Source organism: Chrysemys picta, chromosome 7 (genome assembly GCF_011386835.1).
Source record: "Chrysemys picta bellii isolate R12L10 chromosome 7, ASM1138683v2, whole genome shotgun sequence".
NCBI lineage: Eukaryota > Metazoa > Chordata > Testudines > Emydidae > Chrysemys > Chrysemys picta.
This window is the reverse complement of record NC_088797.1, coordinates 27944017-27956268: the sequence shown is the minus strand read 5'-3', so window position 1 is coordinate 27956268 and position 12252 is coordinate 27944017. Positions and strand designations below refer to the sequence as shown.

Below are 12252 nucleotides of genomic sequence, written 5' to 3'. Positions count from 1 at the left end.
AATTTTGCAACGAGAAACTGCAGAGCTTGAATTAATATGCAAACTAGTTACCATTAACTTGGGTTTGAATAGAGACTGGGAGTGGCTGGGTCATTACACATATTGAATCTATTTCCCTATGTTAAGTATCCTCACAGCTTCTTGTCAACTGTCTAAAATGGGCCACCTTGATTATCACTACAAAAGTTTTTTTTCTCCTGCTGATAATACCTCATCTTAATTAATTAGCCTCTTACAGTTGGTATGGCTACTTCCACCTTTTCATGTTCTCTGTATGTATATATATTTCTTACTATATGTTCCATTCTATGCATCTGATGAAGTGGACTGTAGCCCACGAAAGCTTATGCTCAAATAAATTTGTTAGTCTCTAAGTTGCCACAAATACTACTGTTCTTTCTCCCAGTGAAGTAACTAGCAAAACAGCCATTGAATCCATTGGGAGCCGAATTTAGTCAGTGGTGATGAAGCTTGATACAAAATTGATAGATAGGTTTACAGCTCATTATCTATAGTAAAAACCTAAATAAAAACAACCCAGCCCAAAATAACATGAGAAACAGTTAAAGCACCATTTGTGTTAACAATATTGCTTTAAGTTATGGATGATACGTATGCTGAGTTTCTCATATGTTGCCAGTAAATATGCTTTTTAGGTAGATCATTGGTTTCAACGGGTAAATGTCCCTGCCCTAGAAGGCAAATAAAAATGTCAGTGTGTTTGGCTTTGATACTGTTCTTTCTCGTTTATTGGAATAAAAGCTCAATTTTGCATACATTGTCCATTCAGACCCCCCAGAAACCTCAGTGGAAGTTTTGGGTGCACAATTAATGTAAAATCAGACCATCTGTAACAAAGGCATCCATGTTATCCAACAGTCTGTATATTCATTCTTTTTGAGGGTGGCAACCACTTCCATTATTGAAGTGTTCCTATTTCCATATACCAAACCCCTCAAAATGAGAGAATTATTCCAAGATACTCATGACAGATCCTTAGCTGGTGCTATTTAGCATGGAGCATTTCACTTCAATTAAAAAATTTAAAAATATATATTTTCTTGTAACCTTATTTGAAAATTACCAGGCTATAGAATCTAAGTTTTGTATGACACTGGAATTTTGCATGTTTTTTCCAAATGGTAAATAAGGAAAAGAAAAACATAATTATGTTTGATCCCATATTGATTCACTGTGTTTAACCAAATTAGCAAAAGGCCATATATGTAAGCAAGGGAAGTCTACTTTTTTGTATAATGTATTACATAGTTCTAGTGGAGAACAAATCAAAAATTTATTTATTTATGGAAGATTTCTTACATATTGCACATTGAGTCTATGATTTAAGTATGGTAAAAGCAATGCCAGAGCACAAAGCTGAAAGATCTATAAATTTTTATAGAGTGGCAAATTTATGCATTTTAAAACGCATTTAAATATATTCGTGATCTATTTTTAGAGCTTACTTGCAAGGATTTCAAAAATATGCAGTTTTCATAGCTTCCGTTATAAACTATATTGATAATGACAAGTGTTATTTTAGGTTCTTTAAAGCGTCATCATTAGTTGTACTGACATCAGAAAGTTATCTACTGATCTGACATAAGCACTACAGATTTTGGCTATGCTTAAGCTTCAGTTGTTGCTTCATTTTAGAAAAAATGTGGAAACAACTGCTCCCTATTGCTAATAGCAGCACCACCTTCAGTCTAGGAGAATAGAAATAGGTCTTCAGAAAGCAACAAGCAAAATATGTAGCTGAAATTCTATAAAATGTTAGAATGAAATATGTGACATATACCAGCAAAAGACCCAGTCCTGCAAGCCCTTACTCACATAGAGTCCTTACTCATGCAAATATTCCTTATGCACACAAGTAGCTATAATGAAAAGAGTGCCATTAACTTCAGCTGGCCTACTGCATGGGGAAGAATTATTTGATTTTGGAGGATTAGCTGCATTTTTTTAACTCCATGTAGGATACAAAATTACATTAGGCCTACATAGCTCCCAGACACATTTCAACTGGATGTGTTATTTGTCTGTTCTTTCTGCTGTAAATTGTTGTGTAGTGTTGCTGTGCATTGGTAAACAAGTGCTGGATATTACTGCAGAGATGGTCCAAGTTTTGGTGAAGCGATATAGATGATTATATCATCCTCTTGTGCACAATTGTGCAGAAAGGGGAAAATAAGTAAATATTTTGGATACTGTAAAACACTAGATACCACCCCACTGGAACAGATTTGTGTGCCTTCCAACTAACCAAATCCTGAGAAGGAAGGCAGTCTAGTCAACTCAACAGATCCCTGCTTGTTGCATGAATGGCTTGTATCTCCATGCTATCTATGCCATGCTTCCTCCATGGCTGCATGACTCTCTTACTAATGTTGTGCAATAGGTCCAAGGAAGGGAAGGGGGAACAGATACCTGGGTGAGGAGTTATTTTTGAAACTCAGTTTTAATTCTGAAAGGGATTTTTGCAGCAAATTCCATGGTGTACAGGGGGGTGATTCTGAGTATATTGGTTGCCTGCCCTTCACCCCTTCAAAATATAAAGGGAAGTGCATTGCCTCAGCAGTACAAAGAGCAATATTTAGTATTGCCGACATGAAGACACTGAAATTTAATTTGTTTTTCTCATTTGTAGGCTGTTTTCATTCACAATCTCATCATTTACTACTTTAGCCAATAAACATTCTAAAACATCAATTTAATACCGCACATTTCATTCATGAGTCAGTAAATAATGTTAAAATGATATAATAAAAATAAAGCAATGTTAGTGAAATAATTAAAGACACTACAGTCTACTAAAAAGGCAGGAAAATAACTCTTTAGCAGAATTCATGACTTCATCCAGTAATTATCATATGTCAACCAATCCAATATATGAGTATATTTCATCTACAGTATAAATAAGAGAAATACAAATATTATTTCTTCTCAGAATAAACTGAACATCTCAAAACTGACTGAAATGTTTCATTTTTGAAGATGTACACTACATTTCTTGAATAACATAAAGAGAATGGCAACAACACTTTTTTTGTTATTAAGAAGTATTTGGTAAAATTGACATTTTGATTTTCATACTGGATTGGACATTTTGGTCTAGTGGTTGGGGCCAAATCACCTTGATCAGTCCCACTGAAGTCAGGGAGACTGTTTACCTAAGGTTTGGGCAGTTTGTGAAAGGAACAGTTGTATATTAGAGGCAAGGGTGGATTATGTCAGGATCCATGGTGCCAGGACCTGAGATAGAGAGGCCCAAGGACCTGAAACATTTGATTTCAAGGATCCAAGTGGGGGTCCTCTGCTAGCGAGTACTGGGGTCCATCATGAGGCCCAAGCAAGTGGAGGTAGCATTGGCAGGGCACAAAAACCAGGAATTTAATGAACACTTGTGAAGTGGAAGGGTAAATGTGACCTTGGTTTATTTGGAGGCCCTTTTTTGGGGTTGGATCCAGGCCACTTTTAGTTTTAGTGGCTTAAGTGGTTTAGAAGCATAAGGCCCATTTTCAAAGGTAACAGGCACTTAAGGCTAGATTTGCAAAGATATTTAGGCACTAGTGGTATTTACAAAAGTACCTACACAGGTTAAGTACTTAACACTTGGCCCCACCAGTGCCAAGTAGAACTGGACAATTATCTCCTGTGCCTTACATCCAACACTCCTGTTAATACACCCCAGAATGATATCAGCCTTTTTCACAACTGCACCACACTGGTGACTCTCATTCAATTTGTGATCCACTATAACCCCTAGAACTTTTTCCGCAATACTACAGCCTAGCCAGTTATTCCCCATTGTAGTTGCGCATTGTACTTGTATTGTAGTTATGCATTGGATTTTTCCTTTCTAAGTGTAGTACTCTGCACTTGTCTTTATTGAATTTCATCTTGTTGATTTCAGACCAATTCTCCAATTTGCCAAGGTCATTTTGAATTCTAACCTGTTTTCTAAAGTGCTTGCAACCCCTCCCAGCATGGTGTCATCCTCAAATCTTATACGCGTAATCTCCACTCATTTAAGTCATGAATATTAAGTCATTAAAATATTGAATAGTTCTGTACCCAGTGCTGATTGACTCCACTAGCTACATCCTCCCAGTCTGACAGCAAACCATTGATGACTGGTCTTTGAGTATGGTCTGAGCCACTCATAAGTGGTTGAGAGGTGAAAGACACGGGAGATACCAATGGAGAGGGGAAAGAGATTGGAACTGGATATAGCAATAAGGATGGAGGATGGATGTGGAGACGGCAAAAGGGCTAAAGTACTGTACAAACTCAGATAGAAATGGGGGATAAATATAAGGGTGGTGAAGAAGAGAAGATGCTGTGTACATAGATATGATTGTGAATAGGGAAAGAGAGAGTTCCTGTAATGGGTATGTGTGGCTGGTGTTAAAACAGAAGAACCATATTGGTTGCTAGGGAAAGGAAATGGGATGAGGGCCTATTTCTCTGGTTGGGGCAGAGCATGGGTATGATAAAGAGATGGGGATAGGAGAGAGGATGACTAACTGAAGCTAAGCAGGGACAGAGAGAGAAATGGATGAGGGTGAAGGGTTGGTTTGCATAGCCTGTGGTTGGGGCAAGTCATGGGTATGGGTCATAGGATGTGGGGATGAGTGTGGGAGGCAGGGCCTGGGTGGGGCTGAGGGGCTGAATGTATGGGACAGGACCTGGGTACGGCTAGAGGGTGGGGTTTGGGGAGGGGCAGAGCCAGATTAAGGCTGGCGTGTGTGTGAATGTATGGGGCAGGGCTTGGATTTAGCTGAGGGAGTGAGTGTGTGGGGCAGGGCCCCATATTTAGCTGAGGGAGTGAGTGTGTGGGGCAAGCCGGGGGTTTGGCTGGGGGTGTGATTGTGTGGGGCAGGGCCCGGGTTTAGCTGAGGGAGTGGGTGTGTGAGGCAGGGCCAGGGCCAGGTAGGGTGACCAGACAGCAAATGTGAAAAATCGGGACGGGGGTTGGGGGTAATAGCCTATATAAGAAAAAGACCCAAAAATCAGGACTGTCCCTATAAAATCGGGACATCTGGTCATCCTAGGGCCAAGGTATGGCTGGGGATGTGAATGTGTGGGGCAGGGCCTGGGTTTAGCTTAGGGAGTGAGTGTGTGGGGCATGGCCAGGGTATGGCTGGGGATGTGAATGTGTGGGGCAGGGCCTGGGTTTAGCTTAGGGAGTGAGTGTGTGGGGCATGGCCAGGGTATGGTTGGGGATGTGAATGTGTGGGGCAGGGGCCCGGTTTAGCTTAGGGTGTGAGTGTGTGGGGCAGGCCTGGGGTATGGTTGCAGGGGCGAAGGGCAGGTCTCGGGTATGTGAGGTAAGTGAGAGGCTATGGCTGGTAAATAGCAGGGACAGGAGGGGCTGCAGTAAGGGACCCCCCGACGGTGCTGCACCGAGCCGGGCATGGAAGGGTTAACCAGGCCGGCGCGGTTCTATTTGCGGAGGCCGTAGCTCTAGGCTGATTAGAGCGCGGCTCAGCCCTCCCCCCCAGCCCGGCCGAGCCCCGGGGCGGCGGCAGCGAAGGAGTTAACCCTGTGGCGGCGGCGGGGGAGAGCAGCAGCGGGGCCGAGCAGCAGCAGCCGCCGGGTTGCTAGGGATGGAGAGATCCCGTGTCACCCGGATGTGAGTGTCATGTTGGCCCCAACTCTAAGGGATTTGGCAGCACCGGCAGCAGCAGCGGAGAAGCAGCAGGAGGAGGAGGAGCAGCCCCTCGCCTCTCATTAGTCGCTACCATGGGGGTCGGATAGTGGGGAGCGCAGGGGGCAGCACACACCTGGCGTGGGGGTGGGGTGGGAGAGTCTCTGCTTTTATTCCGTTTACACCCTGGAGAAAGTGAGAATAATGCACCACCACCAGCAGCAGGAGCAGTACCCAGAAGGTAAGAGCCCGGTGCATCCAGCAAGGGCAGCAGCATGCCCAGGGGAGGGGGGAGGGGATTACTGGGGGATTTGGGAGACAGGGATGGGGGGATTGGGGAGGGGGCGGAGTAGGGCATGGGGAAGGTTAGGGAGACGGGGGCTTTGGGATGGAGAAGGGATGCGAGTGGGGGATTAAGGATGGGAATAGGGCTAAAGATAGATATAGACGGAAGGGGATAGCGGGGATTTAGGAAGGGCATGGGGATAAAAGTCAAGGAAGTGGAAGTGGGGTAGGGATGCTGCCCTCGGTGTGTGACCAACATGGGAGCGGGTTTCATTAATGTGTACACGTTTGTCTTTTGCCCTGAGGCCATTAGTCTCAGCTGGTTGGGCTGCGAGCGAGAGGCGTGTGTGTGTGTCTCGCTCTCCGCGTGCGGACAAACCTGGCTGGAAATGCAGCTTCCCAGGGCAGGGGGCTGTTTTGGGTGCGTGGGCAGGGGCAGGTGAGGGCTTTCCATGCGCTGCTTTCAGCCCACTTCCCCCTGGCGCCGCTGCCGGGAGCGCACGGAGAGAGACAACACATGGGGCTCGTGTGTGTTAATCTCCTTTGCGAACAGGCTCCGGCGCTGCTGCTCCCCCCCGGGCTGGGTTTAAATGATCCACCCCTCCTGAAATTAACAGTAAGTTTGGGCTTGTGGCCGTGCTGGAGGGCAGGAGCTCCCCTCGGGCTCCCCCGGGGAACCCTGACGCTCGGGCTTTGTTTCATTTTCAATGCTTGATTTAAAGGCAGATGGATGGTGGCTGATTTGTGCCGAGTCCCGTTGCATGGCATCCCAGAAAGGGAGGCGGAGGGCCGGCGGGGGGGTGGGGAGAAATGGGGCCGTTGGAAAACGAGTCAGGTGAAACTGTCAGTGTGAAACTAACCCGAGGCAGGCACACTCTCTCTCTCGTGTAACCTAGCAATGGACCCAGCTGTTGATGTGCCGAGTGCGGTCTGATGGCCACCTCCTCGCGCTCTCTCCCTGTCTCTTGTGTCACATCTCGTGGGAGATCCACTGGTGCAGCAGGAAATATTGTAGGCTAGATCCAGGAGTGACCTCTTCCCAGCTGCCAGCCTAGGGAGCCATTTTAATATTCCCCCTTCTCCTCCCCCCCCCGCACACCCCCAGCACGAAGTTGGGCAAGGAGAGAAGCAGCAGCAGCTGAGGCCCGGTTCTATCCGCATCTCCATCGTACCCACACACGCACAGGGCAGGCTTTTTAGTGCCTCGCTGAGGTTGCGTGGGTGGGTGGGTAGGGGGTGGTGTTGATTTTGCAAATGGAACTTTTATCTGTTTTATGTCAGGTGAACGATCAGGGGATAATATTTCCATCTCCTGCTCTGGCAGATCTGCCCGAGTGTCATTCTCTCCCCTAATTTCCAGCACATATCCTGTGCCAACCTTCCATCTTTTTCCCCCACAGACATCGTCAAGTTCTGAGTTTACTGGGAGGGAGGGGATATGGCCTTCTGACAGGTGCCATTGGTACTAGACTCTGCTGCTTCAGCCGGGAAGCTTGCAAGACAGAGATCCTTGCTCTGTAGGGCTGTTTTGCCTTCTTTGTTGACCACCTAGATGAGATTATTTCAATGGTTTATTATTTTGAATTTGTAGTTTATTTTCCCTTCAAAAGGTTTGGAGGGTCTTCAGTATGTCAATTTACAATGTGGAGGATACTGATGTTTTTGGAAGTGTTTATCATCAAAGGCTATTGAATTTTTATTGGAGGGAAGTGTCCATGTAGTTTCCTTTTTTAAGAATGCAGAAAGGTGAAGGATTTAACTTCTTGACAAGAATATTTCTAATTTGATAAATGATTCAGAATACTCTGAACTATTAGAATTTGTTTTGACCAAAATGAGGGGGGTGGGGAAATAGTGAATACTGTGCTGTTTTAGCAAAGTCAGTCACACACACACTCACAAAAGATAGGATTTGTTAGATATAAATATGATGATGTGCAAGCTGTCATCCAATTTGGAAAACTCCAGTACAATGCTTCAAGTGGAGGAGTCAAGATGAACAGTGTTTCGTTGTCAGCACATATCTTGACAGTCCTATTTAGCTGACATTTATAATACCGATTCCTGTATCTTTCTCATGGTGGAAGGAGCCTACTATATATATATAAAATGTATGTGTAAAAAGGAAACATCAGAAGTTATTTAAATAGCTCCATCCTTTTTATCTAGAATACTATATTTATATTTGTATGTAAAAAAACCTAAAACGAAATGACTTTTTTTTTTCTTCTGCAGAGGCAAACTATGCAAGTAGTACCAGAATTCCTCTCCCTGGTGACGGACCAACTATTCAATCAAACAGTTCAGCACCATCCAAGCAAACTGTTCTATCTTGGCAAGCTGCAATTGATGCTGCTAGACAAGCCAAGGCTGCCCAAACTATGAGCACCACCACAGCCCAACCTGTAGGATCTCTGTCCCAAAGAAAACGCCAGCAATATGCCAAGAGCAAAAAACAGGGTAATACATCTAACAGTCGGCCACCCCGTGCCCTTTTCTGTTTATCCCTCAATAACCCAATACGAAGAGCCTGCATTAGTCTAGTAGAATGGAAGTATCCTTTTGATGCAATTTTGTTTTTACCATTTGTTCTTTCAATATTCCAAATGTGTCAGAGAGATTGTCTAGGACAGCACAAAAACTCAATGAGGCCTTGGAACAGGAGCAGAACAGTATTTAAATTATTTTGTTGTAAAGTTATATGGTATTGGATTTGAGGTTATATTTAGTATTTTATTTGTAATAAATAGCAGTCTCACAGTTTTACATTTTTAAAAATATGAAATTAATTTTCATATAGATATGTGTATAGGTAAAAAAAGTCATTGGTTTAAACAATGTATTGTAATGTTTTAGGTTTCAGGTTTTCTTTTACAGTTAAGAAATTGTATATTAAAATAATAGTGTTCCTGGCAGTGGAAGCATTTTTAACTGTTGGGGAGATAACACATGTTGATGCACTTATATGCACATGTGTAACCCATTGATACTAATGGTAGTTACATTAAATCCCTGCTCATCAAAATGAGACTATATCCCTTAATCTGTCAGCATTACATGGAATTTCATTTCCCTAATTAAAGTAAATATATGAAACATAAATGTACAGAGAAAAGCAAGGTCACAGGTTTGGTATGTTTCCCAGCTATTTTGCCCCAAGAAAAAACACACTCAAATCATTTTGTCCCTAGAGAATATTCTGTACATGCCCTTGTAAAAGATAGTTATATGGTTACATATTTATTTTTTTTAAATTAAATACATTTCTTTGTCCCAGGCTGACTGATGCATCCAGATAGCCCCTTCCTTCCTCACCTGCCGTGTGGAATTTTTACTCCTCTGTTGAAGCCGAGATAACATCTCCTATCCCCCAACCCGTCCACTCACTTTTGTCTACTTCACATCCCTCCATCAAATCCCCAGGTTGCAAACATTATCATTCTGATGAAGGGAGACTTGATGGGACAAAACCTGTCAATGCTTCATTCTAATTGGCAGATACATAATTGCTTGAGTAATATGAAGTATTTCCTCTCCGCAGGCTATTGCCCTATAGCTCTCCCAAGCCTGTTTGCCCAAGGAGCAAGAAGTGAAGCCTAGATCTTCTGCATGGCAATTTGCTACATTACTGCTAGGCCCAGTGAGCCAGATGCAGAAGTCCTTTCAAAATAATGCTTACCTAATGGAGAAGTAGGGAGACATTAGGAGCCAAGCTGCAGATTCACTCTGAGCACATACAAGTAATCTGCAGTACATGATTCATCTGAACTTTTAAGACATATCGACAGCCAAAACACATATTTGGATATGTTCCCTATATAGTTATAGATGAGAGAGCAGAACTGCTAGCATATATTCACAATGGCTTATGTTTTGTTTTGGTTGTTTTTTCTTGCTTCAGTGGTGGGGGGTTGGGGCTGGGATTTTAAAACTTCTTTTGAAGAGTTGAGAGTATGTATTTTTCATAAATCTCAAGTAACATTTTGAAACAGATAATATCATTTTGGCGGGAGTCCTGGGGAGGGGATGTAAAATTTTGGCCTGTCAACCTAGATAATTTCCCTTTAATAGCAAATGACTGTGCTAGCAAGAAGATTGTTAAATGCCAAAATAAATGTGTTACTTCGAACAGACCCTCCAGCTGAGAGCTGTTAATATAAAACATTTGGCAATGGCCAGTGCTACTCTCTTTTATAAAGATGTTCTTTTGAGTTATTTTTTAAACATAATTTAATTACAAGTTAGAGTTAGTGGGCCAAATTCTGCTCTCCTTTACACAGGGATAAAGTGAGAGAAACTCCAGTGAGTTGGTCTCTCTCAGGCTGAGTAGAATAACTGAGAGCAGAATTTGGGCCCAGTAGCACTACATCATAAAACAAAGTTGTAATTTACTAAAATGCAAATTGATATAATCTACTCATTTCAGCTAGCAGAAAAATGCAGATTTAGATAGATGTATGTTCTTACTTTGTATGTTGAGATCTACTGTACATAAAAGAACAACCATTGATCTTAATGGGAGTTCAGGATGGATGAATTTTCTCCTGTGAAGAAAGCCAGCAAAATAGGGCTTAAGTGGTTTTAAGGTATGCCTAGTCCTTGTGCTGGCTCTCTGCATAGCATTGAATTTCATCCGCTGAGATTATGCCTCTAAGGCAATTAAGACCATTTTCAATATACTGCCCGTGATGCACATACAAAATTCCCATAGATAGAAATCAGTGAGAGTTGTGCATGGAGTTCCGGATAGTATATGTCTCTAAATAAATATAAGTGAAATATCTTGCTTCTCTACCCAAATTCTGTGCACAGGCAGGGTAAATGAGCTGTGTGTGGGTGAACTTCAAAAGTTTTTTTTATTTCTTGGGGAAGAGGAATCATGTTCCCAGTGGGAATGGGATTGGCTACCTGTTGTTGCTATTTCAGCTCTTGGACTAGGATAGTGGTTGCAATTCTTGTATATCCTCTACATGGAAGTTGATAGCCACTGGGTCTATGTAATTGCAGAGCAAGTGACCATGTCCCTATTCCATCCTGGCTCTGCTTATTTAAACCCTTATCTACAAGCTCTGACTGAGGCAGACCTGATACAGAAGGCAGCAGTTACAGACGTGAGACAGGTGCAGAACCTTCCTGCATACTCATGCCACAGCTTTCCAGCCCTCACACTGCAAAACTGCTGAAGTTCTGTTTCACTGGGACCTTCCTTGTCCCCTACTACAATTTTCACTCTGTGTTGTTTATTCTTCCCTTGATGCATGTAATTTCCATTAAGGTTAATGGGAGGTGTATGTGCATAGATTTGTAAGTATACCATATAATCCAATGGCCAACTTATTGATTTAATATTGTGTGATTAGATTTACATCTCAGAATTTAATATAAAATACTGTGTGGCAGAATGAATGTAGCTATGCTCCTTGTCATAAAAGAAAAGAGGGCATTTCAATGTCATTGTGATCGAAAACAATAGGGTATGGTGATATAATTGATGCTGAGGAAGAATTGGTTGTCAAAGTCATCACTCAAAAGATTGTAATGAAAAAATCAGACATTTTAAAAATAAAATGTGAGTACAAGATGTAGAAATCAAAAGCAGAATGAGACTGGAGTTATGTATATATTCAAAATCCATATATTCCTTAACAAGATTTTTCAGACCATTTGACATATTTATACTACTGGCTATTTTTGCCAATTGTGTGGCCTTAGCTGTTTACATCCCATTCCCAGAAGATGATTCTAATTCAACTAATCATAACTTGGTAAGTATTCTTTGATTTCCTTTCTAGATTTATGTTGGTTTATTATATACTTTGACAATTAACTGTTGATATTAGGGAGCAGTTGTCAGTATGAATAATAGCTTTAGTTAGAAAAAATGGCATTTAGTGTTACTCTGAAACAAAATGTCTTTGAAATATTTCACTGCTTTGGTTGTCAATTTCAATGTGTGTTCTGTAGTATCTGCTGTAAGAAGAGAATTGACAAAAATTATAAAATTTTGGGGCAATATACGTTGATGATAGTGTTGCATATAAAAGAATGTAATTTAATTTGTCTGTTACTGTTGTTTAGATTAAAATTACTTTGCTGTTTTTTTGCTCTTTAGTTTTTTGAAATCAGTCTTCTTGAAGTCATACTGTGCTTCCTGGTATATTAGTTTCAAGTGTTTTCAGATTTTAATGCTAAATTCTTAGCCATATTTTAGGGTTTATATTAGTTGAGGGTTTTTCTTTATAATAAACTAGTCCAAGACAAGAATTTATACGATGAGCGTTGTTGTATAGTTGTTATATAATTAGAACACTGCC

At 41.9% G+C, this 12252-nt stretch overlaps 1 protein-coding gene across 13 annotated transcripts in view; it reads left to right on the top strand.

The window, feature by feature from the left end:
• CACNA1D (calcium voltage-gated channel subunit alpha1 D) overlaps positions 1-12252 on the top strand; it is a 392778-nt gene that overhangs the window by 68632 nt on the left and 311894 nt on the right. For 8 of the 13 annotated variants that reach the window (XM_065551032.1, XM_065551031.1, XM_065551034.1 and 5 more), the window contains exons 2-3: positions 8174-8492; positions 11598-11703. In XM_065551032.1, the coding sequence (XP_065407104.1) occupies positions 8174-8492; positions 11598-11703 (425 nt within the window). Of the gene's footprint in view, positions 1-5640; positions 5895-6249; positions 6555-8173; positions 8493-11597; positions 11704-12252 lie in introns of those variants that run through there. The other 5 variants (XM_065551041.1, XM_065551038.1, XM_065551037.1 and 2 more) reach the window with 4 other exon arrangements.